The 18,817-nt window shown below is 37.3% G+C and overlaps 1 protein-coding gene across 6 annotated transcripts in view; it reads right to left on the bottom strand.

Moving 5' to 3' along the window:
• The window catches only part of diaph2 (diaphanous-related formin 2), a 542,053-nt gene that overhangs the window by 150,284 nt on the left and 372,952 nt on the right, over window positions 1–18,817 (bottom strand). For all 6 annotated transcript variants that reach the window (XM_038281299.1, XM_038281303.1, XM_038281304.1 and 3 more), the window contains one exon: window positions 18,528–18,652. In XM_038281299.1, the coding sequence (XP_038137227.1) occupies window positions 18,528–18,652 (125 nt within the window). The remainder of the gene's footprint in view (window positions 1–18,527; window positions 18,653–18,817) is intronic.

Raw genomic sequence — 18,817 nt, 5'->3', positions numbered from 1 at the left:
AATGGATTAAATGTTTATACAGAATAATGGAAAAATCATTTTTACAACTCTGTGAATATCCTTGAACATTGTAAGATACAAGGTGATAAAAGTTTTCGCACCGAAAAAAGGCATTCACACTCTGTTTCTTTTACATGACTTTAGTTGGAAGGAAAGCTGTAAGATATCAAAGCAAAAGCCCTGGGATCAACCATAAGTCTCTGTCAGAGGAAATAAATTCAAGGTCAGCTACCATTTCAAGTAAAAGGGATCTCACTTTCCAGTTTTTAAATGACGAGGTTTAAGAGCTCCAAATGAATACAGTCTGTGTGTCTCAGTAAGGAAGAAAGGACGGTAAGTGAATCATTTGTTTCTCATTCATATTTATGTTTACAGGAATTTCTTGATAAATTAGAAAATTAATTAATTAGTAAACTGATTTATAAAGTTCAAGGCACACATCACAAATACAGTACGCAGATAGATACCTGTTTTTTGTTTGTTACTTTAGATGATTACGGCTTAATGGAAATAAAATAAAAATGCAGCAATATATATGTAATTTAAAAAAAATTTACTTTTATACAGAAACATTTGATTGTGGCCTACATGATAGTGGTGAACACTGCTGACGTAACAGTCATCCAGTAGATAGTGTATTCCACTCTTACCAATGGTATTATGGGTACGCCAAAAAAGTTAATTATACAGAATCTGGCTAGTCACAAAGCCAAAGTAAACTATATCAATGAAAGGTTGAGAGGAAAGAAGAAGCACATAAGAAACTGGGGTTATTTTAGGCTAGATAGAACAGGGAAGAAAAGTCAGTTAAAATGATTAGAGGAGTTTCAGAAGGTGTGGTCTGCGGTTAGTGAGTTCAGAGTGAGATCTTTCTACCAGTACATTTTAGTGCAGTTCATGATTCTATCCAATATCTCATAATAGTTTCAAAAGAATTAAAAGGTTTCCAAACGCTGTTAGTCATAAATATCAAAATAAGATGAATACTTTAAATGATTTACCACGTATATGAAAAAAAGTTATACAAAATAATCTCCAGCTTTAAAGTTAGAACTATGTCTATCTATCTATCTATATATATATATATATATATATATTTACATCTATATCTATATAGATCTATATATATAAATATCTCTCTCTCTCTTTCTCTCTCTCTATACAGTATATATATATATATATATATATATATATATATATATATATATATATATATATATATATATATATATATATATATATAATTTTTTTTATTTTATTCAAATATACTTTGGAGCCCCTCCACGTTCCTGTTACAGTACCAAACACAAAGGCTTTAAAGCTTTAAGTCATAAATTAATTCCTCCCTGCCCCAAACAAAAAAGCTTCATCACTGCAAACAGCTTCATATCTTGAGGTCACCCCGTCTATTCAAGCTGCTAATTAGAGGGTAATATAAACTCACAATACCTAAACTTGTGTTTTGGCTCGCAGTACATTAGCCCCACTGATAAGAACCATAAAGACAGTCGAGGATGGTCCATTTTCTGTGACATGCCTGACATATCTCTGATTTAATGCAGTGGAAAGAGGTAATGAGGAAATCAACATGCAATTCCAGGACACATTAGATAAGAGAATAGCCTTGTTGGCAGGTCTGTAATGGCAGCCTATCCCTTTCAAATATTCAAAGAAAGAAAGCAAGATGTGAAGATGAAGCAAATGAAGCACAATGCAGTGATGACTGGGAGTCAGTTTGCATGGAACCACACTAGACCTCACAAGTGGTACAAAGACAGGGAGCTGTCCATTGATTGGCTCAATTGATCAAACAGTCAATCATTCATTGACCTGTAGCCAAAGTAAGGATGCAGTATTCTTTTCACAATATGAGGATCTGGTTTGCCCTTTGTAGTTCATGCAGAGAGTAACAATGTGGATGCTCAACAATGAGCAGAAACATCAAATATCAAAACTAATTACATATTTCTGTATCCCTAAGAGAGCTAGTTACAAATGACTTATAAAAGTCTCCCGTAGAAAGGAAGAGAGAGAGAAAAACACCACTGGTGCTTCAATGTCAAGAAGCAGTATGGAGTTACAAGCCACTCAGCACATGTCATCAGCAAAGAATATCCTCTTAAAGCTTGAATTCAACAGTGTGTTTTGACAATTCTGTCTCAGCCTTGACTGGCAGAGAATGGCAGCCAATCCCCATCTCAAATGTGACAAGGAAAAACAAAGCCTGTCAGAATGAGTTTGAGAGATGTCTACTGAGAGCCACATGTGGAGAGAAACAGCGTCGGGGAGGGGGAAAGTGGCGGAGAGAGTAGAGGTGGGGGGGAGGTTTGGAGGAGAAACCGTTACTCCTCCACACGACTCTGTCCCTGAGACACACGTCATGCTGCTCCCCCCTCAGTGGGGGACTCTGACGGGATACTGTCTGTGCGGCACTCCCCCCCTGGGTGATTGATGAGTCTCATTTTGCCAATTAATGGAGAATTCCCTGTTGCCTACCATCAGATTGCCGTTTGTAACTGTTAGTGTTTCTGACTGTCACTGATTCCTTTTAATTAGTGATATCTCCCTTGTCTAAGGTTTCTAGTTTCTAGGACGTGCAAAATGTAAGGCTTAGTAACTGCTGCATACTGCAGCATTCATCATTATGAATAGACAGAAGAGTAGGGGAAATTTTTGAAAGAACCAAGGTAAAAGCTGCCATTATGATGTTTATCACATTTAAAGCAATTTTTTTTTTAATCTAAAAACTCACCAATGACCATGGTTTTTGCATCTTTTTTATAGCTTTTGGAAGTCAGAGGCAAACTCACACACACATATTTCTTCTTTAATGTGGCCACAAGGGAGGCAATGGTATGATAGCAGAAAATGGAGAGTGAATTTTTCATATGTAAAAATAGTAGAATGATACTAATAGAGAATGCAGGTCATCACAAATTAATGCAGACAGATGGCAAACAATCTTTATGCAATAAAATGAAAAATTTACTTAATTTACGCACATACTGTGGCATGTTTACAAACAAAGAGAATATAGTATTAACAGTTAATCACAGAACATCAATCACAGATACTGTAAAAGGACATTGTGTGTGTGTGTGTGTGTCTGTGGGGGGGGGGGGGGGGGTATTGCGGAAAGAGGGATTTTTTTCCCCTTCAGTGTTTCTTAACAGGATCTGCATGCATCATTAGGTTTTATGAAATTATTATGGTATAGTAATATTTAAAATTTAGGCCCAATATGGCTACATAAGGTATAAATGTACTATTTAATTTATGGTACATTTCCATAATACTACATGTTCCTGGCAACGATGCGCAGTATGAATGGCATCTGGTAATTGTGCAGAGCACAGTGTCAAATGGGCAGGCTTTTGAGTTATAGAAGAAAGCAAACTGATTAGATTTATTTTTCTCAGTAAATTAACATTATGACGAGACTAGATTAAACACAATTCTATTACTCAATACTTTTCAAAAAAGGAATAGGTATAAGTGAAGGCTTATATTCACACTACTCCAGTGGGTTGATATGATCATGGTTCATTAATCTATTAATAAAAACTATTAATTGGATTTAAAACAGGTGATACTAATCAAAAATGGGAGTAAGTAGGGCACTGGAGAGAAAACCCAATGTATTATAGGTCAGCAGACTGCCAGGTTATAGTAAACAGTAAAATATTAAAGTAGATAGGAAAATATAATTTCCTATCAACTTTCTACTTTTTGGGTTGTTGGTGGGCTACCCTACTGATGCTTAAACAATTTTCAGGAAGAAACCCAGAAGTATCTGTCAAGGACTGACAAAATGAGCCTTTAACAGCCAGGTCAGCTGATGATGATTACTACTGTGGTTTATTTTTCTTTCTTTTTTTAATTTATTTTTATTTTATTTTTAACTACAGTGCTTTATAACAGAAGCTAAACAAACTGGCATAGTATTTTGGTGTACCTGGAGCATGACATTTCTCTTTGCAAATGTACTCTGACTATGGTATATTGTGGATTCCCACCCTCAAAATGTTGTAAAACCTTTCAAGGTCTTATTTACTTGACAAATAACTCTGGTCACGTTTCTCCTCTGCTTGGATTTGATAGAATAATTTGCGAACAATGGGGCTCACCATTCACCTGCGTCTGAAGAATTTCATTAAAACATCAAATGAAAGTGAAATCATGAGCCATGACGCTGGAAAGCCAGGATAGCTAAGCAGAAAAGGATGGCTGGTGTCTACTGTGGGATTAAAGCTCGGCAACAAGTGCTCATGGGGGGCTTTGCAGTAAACCCAGGAGCCCATGACAAATGAGGGCGGTTGGGCCTGTGTCTATTACCCAGCACTAAGCCCAGGCCTTTGGGGGAAGTAATGAGGTGCAGATTGGAGCCTCTGCCGATGGGTTCTTAAGTCTGAATTTCAGTAGAGCAGAAATAATCAGCAGAGACCTGTGTCAATAGTCTGAGAGCTATACAACTGCTGAACAACACACACAGAAAGACTAAATAAAACAGATAATCTAAACAAATAATTCACTATTATAGCATGACGAATACCCAAGACTTATCAACTTGACACATATCACTGTTGACTACTTAAGTTAAGTCTTAGAAGAAGTCATGAGATTGACAGTGTCTAAGATTGTGTTTTAGTGAGCAGGTTAGCTGGCTTGAACACCTACAGGACATGACACATCCCAGAGGACTCCCTGCAGGACTGGCAGGGCATGGAAACCATATCAGAGGAATGTGACACTTGTTTAGTCTGAAGCCAAAGGTCCCGAGTACATCAAGGGAGAATCTTTTTGCTTCATGCCACACCTCCTCTGGGCTCTAGAGAGTGGCAATCTTACTCTACCGGTAAACAGAGCCGTTTCAAGGGGCCAAGTGTCATAGTCTAACAAGACACTGTTTGCCAAACAGTAAGGAAATTCCCTCTCATGGCATTGGGAATAATAGGTTGGACAAGTTTTGCTCCAATAACTTTTCCTTTTTACAAGTTTTGGAGATTGTTGTTCTTTTACAAAGTAAAAATTATTTATTTTATTTGCACAATACAGCATTTGTATAATTTAAAATTATGGACTAAAAATGTTATCTGTCTGGCTTGTGCTCCCACATCTGACTTAAACCATAGCTTTAAATTAAGCTTGAGCTAAAATTCTAATTGTATGTGTAAAACACTCTTTTACTGTTTCTAAAACCTTAAATAGTATTAGTCTGAAGCATTTGTGTGCTTTGCTTTTGAGTTATGTGCCATCCAGACCCCTCAGGTTAGCAGAGGCAGGTCTTTAATTAATCCCGAGAGTTAGGAGAATAAAGCCTACAGGGAAGCATCTTTTACTTATTATGGACCATGACTGTGGTACAGGCACCCTGGGGACCTGAGGGCAGCTGGGAAGGTTCACAGTTTTAAAGGCAGAATTACAGCAGAGTTAAACCCAACATTATTCATACCTTTGGGACATTTGGATTTAAATAAATCTTAAATTTTTTCCATTACCTTTCTTCTTAACTTTCAGATTTCTGACTTTATTTCAATAGAGAATTTTGTGGAAGAAGCAACATGTTGACCCCCCAAACTCGTCAACTATTGATACTTGCTCATAACTCCCTGTGTGTACTGCGATACTGATGTCATGGGGCTGCCCCTCATTATATACTGATGCACAGGGTGCATTGCAGGTTTCATGCATTGTGTCATGTGACACACATGAAATTTCTACCCTACAAAGACATTGTTGGTACTGCATGGTGACATGTTTCCTAGTGTTTGTTTAGGTTTAAGGTTGGGGGTAAGGGATAGGTTAGTATTGGGGTCACAGTTTACAGTTCATTTAAATTTTTGCGAGTTCAGGAAATCTACAATGTCTTATGCACCCTGCAAGTCGAAATCGCTTGAAGGGTTTCCCCTCTCAAGTTGGTCATCAATCATAAGAAGTGTTTGATGTAACTATTTTTCCTTTATATTTCAAAGGTGAAAGGTGCAGTTTCCTCTTGACAGCCACGACAAAAACGTATTAGCTTTAGTCGCATTTTAGTCATTACGATATGTGATAGTTTTAGACGGTTTTGGTCGACTAAAACTTATAAAGGTTTAAGTCTAGTTTTATGTTGTAAAAAAGTTAACCTTTACCAGACTGACAGCTCTTGCCTAGATACTACAATAACTGGGTATAGAATGCTGCTGCCATGCAGTTCATCATTGTTGTTTGGGCAGAAAACTTTGATTTATAGAATTTAAATAAACTTTTATGAATGAATGCCCTACTTTATAAAAAAGTGTCTCACAAAAGCTGTGAAAATAGCACATCTAGTTTAAGTTTAATATAGGTTAATATAGCTGACATATAAGCTAACAAAATGTACAGTAAAGGAATGTTTTTAGACATACAAGGTTTCGACTCAAAATCAAACACTTTCTGATCTACTATGAATTATGCATAACACACAGATCAATAAAATCTTCATTGCTCTAAAAAAGCAAAGAACAAACACATTCTTCTTTCAACTATGGCAATTTTGGCATGTTAAGCTCGTCAGTTTTCATTGTCGTCATAAAAAAAGGAGCATTAACGAAATGATTTCTTCATCGTCATCACTGGAAACACACCGGACGGAAACAACACTGGAAAGGGGTGAATTTTTCATAGCATGGTTCTACTCATACCATGAACTCAAAGTGGTGCTCGTTCCTTTCTATTTGTTTTTTCATCAATCATTTTATTTTTTTTTATTAAACTTCTTATGTTAATTATTTATTTTTATTCTTTTTAATATTTTGTGTTGCCTTGACAACACTGCAATATACTTTTCTTTTTCCTCTCATGCGCAGCACTTTGAATTATGCTGCTGAAATGTTCCACGTACAGAAAATAAACCTTGCCTTGTCGGAAAGATGTTTCCTATTAAGTCTTTGATGCTGATTGTAAAGTTTCTCGTCCATTTTTTTGCTTTCTTCTGTCATTTTAAACTTTTCTCTCAGTTTTCCTTCTAATTATGACAATACAGCAATAAAACATGAAGAAGCTTTTGTCTAACTGCCAAACAGCGCAACAATTACTTTCTGCAGATTCTGAGACTGCAGACACCCCTCACTAAACCCTGCTCTGTGTTTGTGTGTTGTATATTAATGGCCTAATTTGTTTATTCATAACTATGTATTATTAGTTTCTCCAAAGAATACCTGTTATTTTGTAATGGCGCCTTGCATGTTAGTTTAATTTAATCTCCCGTTTGGAATTTTATATTTGAAATAAGGCAACATCCAGTAAATAATGAATAACAGTCCTTTATAAGAGTTTTATTGAATTTACTTTAAAAAAATGAACGCAGCTCGAAAGTGATGAAATTGTAGCCCGTGTTGGTGTCTTGAAGTTTGTTAGATTAGGCCCTTAAGCAATGCAAAGCTTGCATTGCACCATGTAGCTGATTAGATAATTTGTCTGTGGCGGCTACGACTCAGTTGATTTAATAAAAAAGTATTCCCTTTGCAAAGCACACCATTCTTAAGAGCTGGTGGTTGCAAGCACATCTAAAAAACACATTCCTTGAGATGTGCTTGCAAACACCATTCTTAAGAGTTGGTGGTTGCAAGCACATCTAAAAAACACATTCCTTGAGTTTTATTTTTTTTAATGTTCATTCATATACTTCTTTCCACTGTAGCACCAAATACAGAGATGAAGAGCAATGGCAGCTTGATCACACATGAGAAGATGACACATATGAATGTTAAAAACAATTAATTATAGCTGAATTTTATCTTTTAAGTAAAATACAATAGAGTTATCAGGTCTCACCTTTGAATTCAGCAAGTGTTCATCCAGTTGATACCCATTAAAAAGTGTGACTTTTTAATTTTTACCTCAACAATGCATTATTCATTATGAAACATAACTAATTATGAAACATAACATAACTAATTATTTTGAAGTGCAACTTTTTTTGCATCGCCTTTTCTTACTTGATTTTTAGCAGTCATTTGCAGAAGTCAGGCAGGAGATGGGACTGTTAAAGAACCTGAATTTATTTAAAGTTGTTTCCATGGCCTTTTTTTTTTTTCTTTGTAATTAAAAGACGATGCAGTTCGACTGTGCTTTGCTTAATTGGCCAAGCAGTTTACAGTGCATTTCATTAGCAGGGAGAAACACACATATCAGTGTTGAGGAAGGGGGTTTAAAAGAAGGTGGCGGTTCAGAGAAAATGCTAACATTATGCAAAGGAGTTAGTAGGGAAGGGTTGTTGTTTTTTTGTTTTTTTTTAAAGAAAATATTGGTACTTACTGAAAGTGCTTCTAGCATGAGTTGACCTACTTTTATCAAATACCAAACATAAAAGAAATAAACCAAATGAATCCGCTACAATACACCTTGTTCAACATATGAACTGAAATGAAAATATGTAGCTCTACAGTTTTTTTATGCTTCTACGTTGTTTCACTGAAATGTTTGAGACGATAAATAACGTTAATATCTGATGAAAGAATTTTGATACATAAAGTTTGGTTTAGAGGATGCCTTCTATACTGTGTTAAAAGCCACACTACACCTCATACCTGGCTGTGCCGGCCATACACTGGGCTCACACTGAACAAGTTGTTCTGCAGAAAGTTACTCACTCCTTAAGGGCGGATTATACTTCTGCAACCGGACACATCAAATGTCGCTTGCGTTTGGTCGCAAACCAGTTTTGCTGGTATGCTTCTGCAACAGCAGCTTCCTTTCAAAATGCTAGGGGGAGCCTATTCAAGAACTCGCAAGAACTTCGGCGGATGGTCACTTGTAAGTACGACAAAAATGTAAAAGAAATATGCTAGAATTTGTGTTTTTTTTTCTTTCATTGGATTGAAACTTCCAAACAGTAGAGTTTACTTGCAGAACTAATGTAGGTGTTTCTTCCACTTACAATCAACCAACTGCAAATAGAACATCTTACAGTCTTGATTTCATAATTGGTACCTCTGCACAAACCAACCTCCAGCCAATTATGCCAGCCAGTTATGTGATGTTTTCTCCATCCATAAACTTATTACAGTGAAGGTCTTGCTTTTAAGAGTAAGGAAAATCAGAAACGAGGACCCTGCGTGAATCTTTTTCTAGGTTTTTAAAACATAGAGGTAGTATTACAAGCCCCCCTCAGGGCTAATAAAAAGGGCATCTCTCATGACCCAATGTGGGTGGACTTTCAAATAGTAGGTATCAGTATCATAGCAAAATGTGTACCGCTGCTCAAAGAACCAGCTACTGGTGTTTGGCTCTGAAAGTGCCAGTTAAGTAATAAACTAGATCATCAAAACTGTTCTAGTTCACAGAAAATGGCAGTTTAAGTGCAAACAAACAATAAAAAAAAAACAAAAAAAACAAAGACTAAGTCTAACTAAACTCTTGAGTTAAAATTGATGACTACTTATGTAGTGCAGCAAGCACAAAAAAGCACAGTCCGTTTTTCTGATCTAATTCATAAGCTGACACACGGTTTCAGTGACTGTAAACTAAAGCTTTATCTCTGCTATAATAACTTGAAAATATAGAGCAGGGGAAGTTATTTTAAGTCATCAGGGTTTTCTGTACAGCATATTTTAAGTATTACCCCGCTTCAACACTAGATTTACAGTAAATGAAAGGGTCATTAGTAGCACTTTCAGACTGGCTGTGGAAAATATGCAAATTGATGCAGGTATATCAAGGCTGAGAAACATCTGAAACATGTCATAAGGAGCATAAATGGCCACCTGTAACTTCAGTAGCTTGTAGATCAGTTTATTCAGATTCAAACTCCAGATTCAGAAAATATGATTTTATTCCTGCCTAGTGGGCCGAAATTTGGAGCTTGAATGTCCAAATATGTTTCTCACATTCTTCATTCACCAAAGCTTTTTTGTAGTCCCATGAGATTATAATTTGGTCCAGACAGATGCTTTCAAAGGCTATCCAGTCCTCTAATCATATCAAATCAAGAGCAGCGTGTGTATTCTCAGCGCAAAGTCAAGCTTGTTCTGATACTCAGCTGGACCCCACCAGGGATGCTGCTTGTCATGAATCCTGTTAAAGGTGTTAATGAACTTGATCTTGAGGTGTATTTGTGAACAGGAGGGAGTCTGGTTTGGGAATCTCAGGTTCTCATCTTTGCTTTTTACTAATTAATTGGTTCTGTTGGGATCTGTAGGCCAAGAAACTTCAATGCACAAAGTGGTTTGTTGCTGAGTTTAAAAAAAAGGAGTTTAAGCATTTTACTATGTTTTTCAAAATGGGTGGTTGGATCAATTACTACAATTTATTGTAGAAAGGTTGGGTGGGGGGGACTTTAGAGATAGAGCTTAAAGCTCAGAGTCCAGTAACTGCTCCTCTGCATCGAAATAAGTAATTTAGGATTGTTTGGGCACCTATCCATTAGGATGGCTCCTTGGTGTCTCCTCTGGAAGACAGTTTGCTAAATGAAAGGCTGTATAATCAAGGACTGCTACAGTACTTTCACCTGGAAGACTTATCAACATGTTGCGATTTCAACAGGCTGCTTGAAAAAAACTCCACCCTGTAGACCTAAAGTAATACCCTACTACCCTACTACTGTTGCTCATTTCAAACAAAATTAAAGACAGCTTCATGGTTCCTCCCTCTCTACAGCTTTTTGTTACTCACTGAGTAGAAACAAAGAAAAGCTTTGACTCTGGTATTCAGGAAAATAAAAGGTTAAGCTGAATATCAATATGTTGGGTTAAGTCATTAAGTGCAGCACAGTGAGATGTATTAGACATGTCCGAGCATTCATCAAGCTTCTGCTCACTCTCTTATAGCCCCCCATCGAGCCACCTCACTACATCAATATTCTAGTATACAGAGTCCCCCTCTACTCTTCTCTCTAGCTTCCAGCAGCAAAAACACATTTCTACATGTGTGAGTGTGTGTGTGATGGTGCATGTGAGAGCTATAGCCTCTGCAGTGAAATAAGGCTCTCAGGGGGATTCTGCCTCAACTGTAGGGCCTATCTTGCCCCCCATTACTTCTGACAGATAGAGATCACTAAACTGCTGAACAAACACTCCATTCAGTAATTTGCATACATTACAGTAATGGAAAGAGAAAAATGTATCAATAAAGTCAAATGGAGTGCTTCTGGTAAGTCTTTTTCTTTCTTTTGGTATTTTTGCTGCTATTATTTCAGGTAAAAACTTTAACTAAAGGGTAATTAAGTCATTTGACAACTTCCTAAATTTACTTTTTGCTTGAAAATTATCTAGAGAAGGAAAATAAAATAAAAAATAAATAAAAAGGAGAAAAAATACATTTTTTTTATGTCATTAATTATAAGTAGGAATTATTATATGATATTTCTTTATCATTTAAAGCCATCATTCACAATGCATAAATAACAACTAATTATCTAAATGCATTGTAAATTACTCCTCCATTTCATTGCCTCCCTCATTCTCTAATGCACACCTTAGCAAAGACTGTCTCATTCATCACAGGCCACAACAGTCAAGACAACAGAGCTTCACTTAAATTTTTCAGGGTTGCTCAAGCATTAAATGCATGACTTTTAGCTGCTGTTGTTCTTCCATCTGTCATGCTTCAAAGAACCAACATCCTTTTTTTTCCATTCCTGGACAAAGTTTAAGAAAGGATCTCTTTAACTCTTCCATCTCTCCTCGGGCAATGGAACTGTCAATCTCAAATAAACAGTAGCCTTGTTCCAAAAAGTCATTGTTCATGTGGTGCATCACTGAGGCTCAGAGGAAATGTTGGAGGTCAAAGTGAGCCTCATTTTTTATTTGCTCAATGCACCAGATACATTCATACAGCCAAACTGAAATGCTGATCCTCACAGAACCCCGGTGCAAAATGTGGTGACAACAACACCCGGTATAAACAACAGCAAGCAACAAATAGGCCTTATATTAGGCAGAGGTCACACAATGCAATAAAATGGATCAATAAAGTGGAGAGATGAATAAAGAGGAGGGGTGCAGTCCCTGACTTGTTTATAATAGCGCAACTTAAACCTTCTATGAATAAGCAGGTCTTTTAAGTCTGTATTTTTTCTACGTATTAGCTTATTAGCTTCCTTTAGTCACTACAGTTAAGAACACAAAATAACATATGAGGACAAATTTTTTGTTTGAGTGATTTTTTAGAGGGTGCACAAGAATATATGAAGCTACTTACTGTAGACTAAAATATTTTCTATAGCATGTTGATAAATGTTTTTGGTTTACATTGGCCCTAATAGCTAAATTCTGCATTCTTGGATTAAAGTGTGTTTCTAATGCCTCATCTAGGATACTTGTGCACAATGAAGTCAGAATTACAAAGCACACTGAGCAAAGTGTGTGCAAGCAGCACTGACGCACATTGTGGGTCTTGTTTGTGAGTATTTTTTTTTTTTTGTGTTTTCTTTTAAATACACCTTAAAACATCATCCATGTAAGCCCAACAGGATTATGATCCTACTTTTAAATAGTCTGTACTACTTTCCAGTGGTGGACCTCCCCACACCAGTATGCTATCCAATCAGTCTGGGCTTTTCCACTTCTGTCCATGGCGGCTGAAAGTGAAAAACTGTTTTTCAGTATGTGATCAAAAATTGCAGGTGCCAGACTAAAAAAATCCAAAAAAATTTCACATGCAAATTTTGACATTTTAACAGATTTTAACATTTAATGTAGGTAATAATTATAAATTGTTTTGCTTGAAGGTTGAAGTATTCTCACTTTTCCTTGCACATCAAAACATTAATTTTCCTGGTTTTTAACTAATTTAACTGACATTCGATTTTGATTATTCTACATTTCACAAGTAAGAAATTGACTTTATCTCTCCGCCCCTTTAGGTGGTAGTAATACGTCTAACGAGTTTACCATTACACCAAAGGAACCAGAGAGTTGCAGTTATTCAAGTAAAATAAAGCACTTTTTAAGCACTTTTTCATGCAACAGTAATGTCTTGTAACAGTGGACTTTTGAAAAGCAAGATTTCAAGGTCAGGAAAAGAATGAAAATCTCGATTAAAACTCCTACATGGTTAGTGCAAAGAAAAATCACAATCACAATGATTCGAAAAAAATATATTTTCCAGATCTGCTCCTCTCATTGGTTGACATGCCGCACCAGGCTAAAACTGTTCTGATTTTGTAATTCCTGAGCTTTGAGGCATATTAACATTTGAAATGCTCACAATACATCATGCCCTATGCTTCAAATACTTCCAAATGTGAGGTGCCAAACGGTCCAAACAATCTACAAGACTGCTCGACATCCCTTGACGGGCAAAGACTTTGCATATAAACCAAATGCCCTTGATACTCAAAAAAGTATTTGGTCTGAACCAGTAATAGACTGTGAAGTTGTCTACCTAAGATAACAGGAGGGGTAGGCAGATAATGAAATAATTTTATGTTTTTGTTTTCTATCCTTGGTCAGTTATGGAATACACTAAATTTGGACATTTTTCACCAACTTGAGTGAAAGGTGCTGTAGGAGATCTTGGAAAAACGGTTCCAGCAAGGTATATTTTTGAACATACACAACCATGCCTCTGCCTTCAGACCACCCCTCGAAACCACGCCTTCAAAACACATGAACCTGCATGCTGTCTGCAGCGCTGATGCAGAGCGCTATGATCACTCCTCTGAAACAGTTTATTAACGCCTAAATTAAAATAAAATGCCGAAATCTGCCGGAAAAACATGTTCGCTTTTATTATCCTGGTGCCTGCAGTTTGGATTATGTACATGTGGCAAACCGCGAGGAGGTGACCGGGCCATTGGCTGCTGTTGAATGGGATTCTTAGTGACAGAGAACCGCCGGTGTACGGGGTCTGTGCGGTTCCAACAGAAATAATATTTGAAGGCAGGATGGTAATCTGGATGAACTGACTGCACTGACCATATATTTAGGTGGACTTTCTCACTTCAAAATAGATTCCAACTACTAGAAAGGAATGGGTAGCTCCGCCCAACGTGCATCAGATACATTTTCTACAGAGCAGCAGAGATACTTCAGCTGCGCATCAGAACTAAACTTGTTCAAGCATCAAAAATTAAGCAGCACACATGTTTTTGCTGCTGTTGCTGTTTTAGGTATGAATAGGGGGACCAGACGACCTCTTTCTCCCGGACATGTCCTACTTTTCATACCTACAAAAATGTCCGGGGGGTAAATTTCAAAATCGTCTGGGATTTTGCAGCAGAACCGAGCCGTGAGCTCCGGGGCTGGGGACAGAGCGACCGAACCCGACCCGGTGACGGGGGGTCGATTCATTCATGTGTCAGGGTACGTTCACAGGGGTAGGACAAGCAGACGATCATGATTGACGTGTCAGGAACCAATCGTGTACAACAAACCGTCTTTTGTGATTGGTTGGGGTTATTCATTGATTTCTAACTGTAGCGAGGACCAATTATTTTAGTTTCCCTTCCAGACCTTCTATTTCCCTGCTGGCTAAGCGGCTGTGGGGAGATCTTTAAGCCACATGATGAAAAAAGTGTCAGGAAAGATCTCCTACTGCTCCCTTTAAGGTAAGGCACTGCATTCCATTATGAACCCAAACTACCATTTTAGTTTCCCTTACATGGGCCCATCGCTACTACAATGCCAAATAGATTGAAATCTGAAATAGCATCTCACATAACATTTGGTTAAGAAAAACTTAAGGCAGCCAAGACAGCTGTTGGCAGAGCTTTTGAAATACATGAATATAGGGAAAAAATGCTCTGAGGTTTTTTGTTTCTTTTTTTAAAAAGTTTTTTCCTTTCTAAACTGTGAACCAAGAGATTCCAAGACCCCACCACACTGAACCACATTTAGCACATTTCCAGATAACTCCAAAAACAGTTAATGTTTGTGGATGAAAGACATAACTATCACTATTAAGTACATCACCTGTACAATGAAGAAAAGTTGCTGTTAATCTCTTACATGGACACATCACATGTTTCACATTTACCAGCTGTGTCACATCAAAACTCATGGAGCGCAACATAAACTGGTGAGACTAATAAAACAAATCTACTGTATCTAAGAGATAAAGTAACAAGTATAATACTTACTGTTGCCTTTCCTCCTACAGTCAAGGCAGTAAAATCAAGAAATGTAATTTGAACTATAAAAAAAATTAAATGACAGGGAGTGCATATTTTTAAAGCTGAGAGAAATTCAAAAGTTAACATGACGGACATGACTGTATCAATTGGTTTCATTTTTGTTTTGTTGTATTCTCAGTTGACTAAAAAGCCAACACTTGACAGAATTACCTGGTTTCAGAGAGATATCATCAAACCAAGAGGAAATGAGTGGTTTTTGTCAGTTAAACTTGTTTTCAAATTAACCTGCAATCATGTTTTTTCACCACTGAAATGGACACAAAAATGCTAAAGATGGCAGATGCAACCCACTTTAATTAGCTGAAATTATGTCTGAGAGACATGGGAGCATAATGAGGTTTGGAATCGTGCCAATAGACTGAGGGAAGCAAAAAAAAAAGAACATTTAACTTTCCAATATCAGAAACAGGAATAGCAGGTAAAAAATCTATTTGTTTAGCGACATTGTATCAGTTTTATTAGAGCATGATTTAATCTCCTGAATTTTTAAAACTACATAATTCTGTCTACTGACTTTTTCCTTATTTCAAGCAGATATAATAGTGGAATTAAAATATAAGGCCAAGTTTAGCATCCACATAAAGTGGGCTAAAAAGTATTTAGTCAGTTACTGATTGTGCAAGTTCTCCAACTTAGAAATTTATTTATAGGGACACATCAACTATTAGACAAAACAAATTTAAAAGATACCCAGGAGTTTAACATTGTAGGCTTTTTTTAAAGAACATATTTTAAAAATAAGTATTAAGTCAATAACAAAAATTATCCTCAGCACTTTGGAGCAGAAGCATTGTTGGGAATGACAGAGGTCCAACAGTTCCTGTAAGTCTTCACCAGGTTTGCTCACACTGTAGCTGGTATGTTGGTCAATTCCTTCATATGCAGATGTCTAGGGCAGTGATGTTTCAAGGCTGTCGCTAAGCAACAATGACTTTCAACTCCCTCCAGAATAATTCTATGGGGTTGAAGTCCGGAAACTGGCTAGACCACTCCAAGACCTTGAAGTGCTTTTAACATAATCAGTCCTTTGTTACCAAGGCGGTTTGTTTGAAATCATTGTAAAGCTGGAAGAACCAGCCATATTCAATACTCTCATCGATGGAAGCAGGCTTATGTTTAAAATCTCACCATTCATGGCTTTGTTCATTATTCCCTTATCACAGATCAGTCATCCTGTTATTTCACAGAAGAAAAAAAAAAAAAAAGTAAAAGCTAAACAAAACATGATGTTTCCACCTCCATGATATGGAGTTTATGGGATGCAACTCATTCATTATTATACCCAAACACGAAACGTTGAGTTGGTGCCAAAAAGTTCTATTTTTGTTTCATCTGTCCACATGATATTCTCCTCATTCTCTTCTAGATCATCCATATGCTCTGACGGTCCTAGACTGTACTGGCTTGTGGGGGGTGGGGGGTGGGGGGGGCTGGCATTGAAGGATGTGAGTCCCTCTCGGTGTAGAGTGTTACTGATGGTAGCCTTTGTTCCTCTGGTTCCAGCTCTCTGCAGGTCATTCATCAGGTCCCTTCATACTTCTAGTTCTTGAATTTTTGCTCACTGTTCTCATTATCATTTTGACCCCATGGTGTGAGCTCTTATATGGGGCCCCAGATAGAGGAAGATTATCAATGGTCTTGTATATCTTCCATTTTCTTACATTTGCTCCCACTGTTCACTCTTCCCAGCCTGGTGCAGGTCTACTTCTTTCAACAGTTCTTTGGAATTAGCCATGATTGAGTTTTTAGTCAGACTGTTTGAAAATGTGGACAAGTGTTTTTTATACAATAATGAGTAACAACAGGGGCCAATAATACAGGAAACAAAAGCAGTACAGAAGCAGTTGCTACAGGTCTGTGAAGGCCAGACATCTTGCTTTTTTTTGGGGGGGGGGCAAGCACATATTTTTCCACTATAATTCACTAAATAAATTATTTAAAAATCCTACTGTGATTCCCTCTATTTAGTTTTCTCATTTTGTCTCTCGTTGAGCACCGTCATGAACATTATAGACCTCTCTCATCTTTCTAAGTAAAAGAACTTGCAAAATCAGTGGCTGACTAAATATTTATTTGCCCCACTGTGAATCTTATTAGTAAGCTGTAGAACAGTTTGTTCAATGTTGACCCAAATTAAACTTGTTGGCCTAAATTCTAAAGAGATTTAAAAAAGAAAAGAAAAACAACAACCCTCTATACTAAAACTATCATCAATACATGTATTTTTTAAATGGAGGAAAAAATATCAGACACCTCAAAAGCTTTCTAAGCTTTTAATACCAGACCATGTAGGTCGGATTGGGAGAAGAAGGGTAGCAGAGTGTTTTCAGGTCATGACCAGCTGGCTTCTCACTGCTTACCTCTAGGGAGGAGCTCCAGACAGTGAAAGAGAGCCATACTGCAGTAAATCTACACCTCACCATTTCCTCTCACTCCAGTCTCCATTTCTCCAAGGATTCAGGGAATCAATACTGGTATCAGTGGGCAGAGCAGCTTTCCTGCTTGCAAGCTCTGTTCCTGAACCACTAGCAGCCATGTGGAAGTTGACGTTTATTCATTAGTTTCCATTTCATCACTTTAAGTCCTTTTTAGGAGGGATTTAAAGCCATTTACTTGATTTTAGAATATCACTCTCATACCACTCAACGTGTAAATAAATACAAGACTAATGGAAGCATGTATCAGGTTATATTTTAGCATCTAGAGTATGATTACACCCACTCACCTTTCTCTTAATTTTTTTTATCATTCTTGTTATTATGTTAGAAGCCACAAAAATGATCCTGGAGAGTGTTTTTTTTTTTTTTTTTTATTTCTAATGTAAGGGAACCTAACCTCTGGGTGTTGACACAAAATTTGATTTTGTCCATTGATCAAACCTGCAGGTTGAGGACCTTTTCTTTTCAGAGAGGATGTTGAAAAAAAATCAGGGACAAGGCTAATTTAATTTTGGCAGGAGTAGAGATGCCTGGGCTAGAGTAAAGCACTCTGTTATCAAAACAGGAGCAGTGCCACAAGGAAAGATGGTTCTGTGGAGAGGCTTGTGTGGCCGGTCAAGAGATGAAATCAGGGATAGGCGATAAGATGGTGTGAGGGGGCTAGAAGCCCCTATTAGAGGCCCTCTGGGGACAGGCATCAGTAGCAAGGTGAAGTAAAAATAGCCATGGGCACGATTTTCGCTCTTGGGACACAGGAAGAAATGAAAAGGGAGATCTGATCAACATTTTGCAGTAAAGCATTCAGATCCATTCCCCCTACATTCCCCTGGGTGTCACCTATCCCACCAAGCGACAAACAGCACAACAGTGCTGGCCAGAAAACAAACATGCAACTTAAGCAATACTACTGTAAAAACATTAAATAATGTCATTCAGTGCAAATGAAAAATGATAGTGCAGATGTGTGAGAACCATTAGGTTAAAAAGGATATGGACATCTTTTCTATAAACTTATCTTGGGGGTCATCCGTTTTAGGGAAATTCTCAATGTCGTTCTCAAGTTTCTGAATCTGTCGCTCCATTGTGGCCAGACTGCTCTTCAGGATTTCAGCAGACACTGCAAAACAGAACATGACAACAAAACAGAAAAGACAATAGATTGTTATCAATATTTGGATTTACTGGAAATAAAAAAACAAAACAACAACACTCTAATAAATTTAACACAAAGCCATGCAAAGGCTGCATTTAAAGGAAAACCAGCTGCGACTGGGGCAGACTG

Source organism: Cyprinodon tularosa, unplaced genomic scaffold (genome assembly GCF_016077235.1).
Source record: "Cyprinodon tularosa strain WSP-4 unplaced genomic scaffold, ASM1607723v1 ctg17, whole genome shotgun sequence".
Taxonomy (NCBI): Eukaryota; Metazoa; Chordata; class Actinopteri; order Cyprinodontiformes; family Cyprinodontidae; genus Cyprinodon; species Cyprinodon tularosa.
The sequence above is the reverse complement of the archived record's forward strand: the minus strand, read 5'-3'. Positions and strand labels throughout refer to the sequence as shown.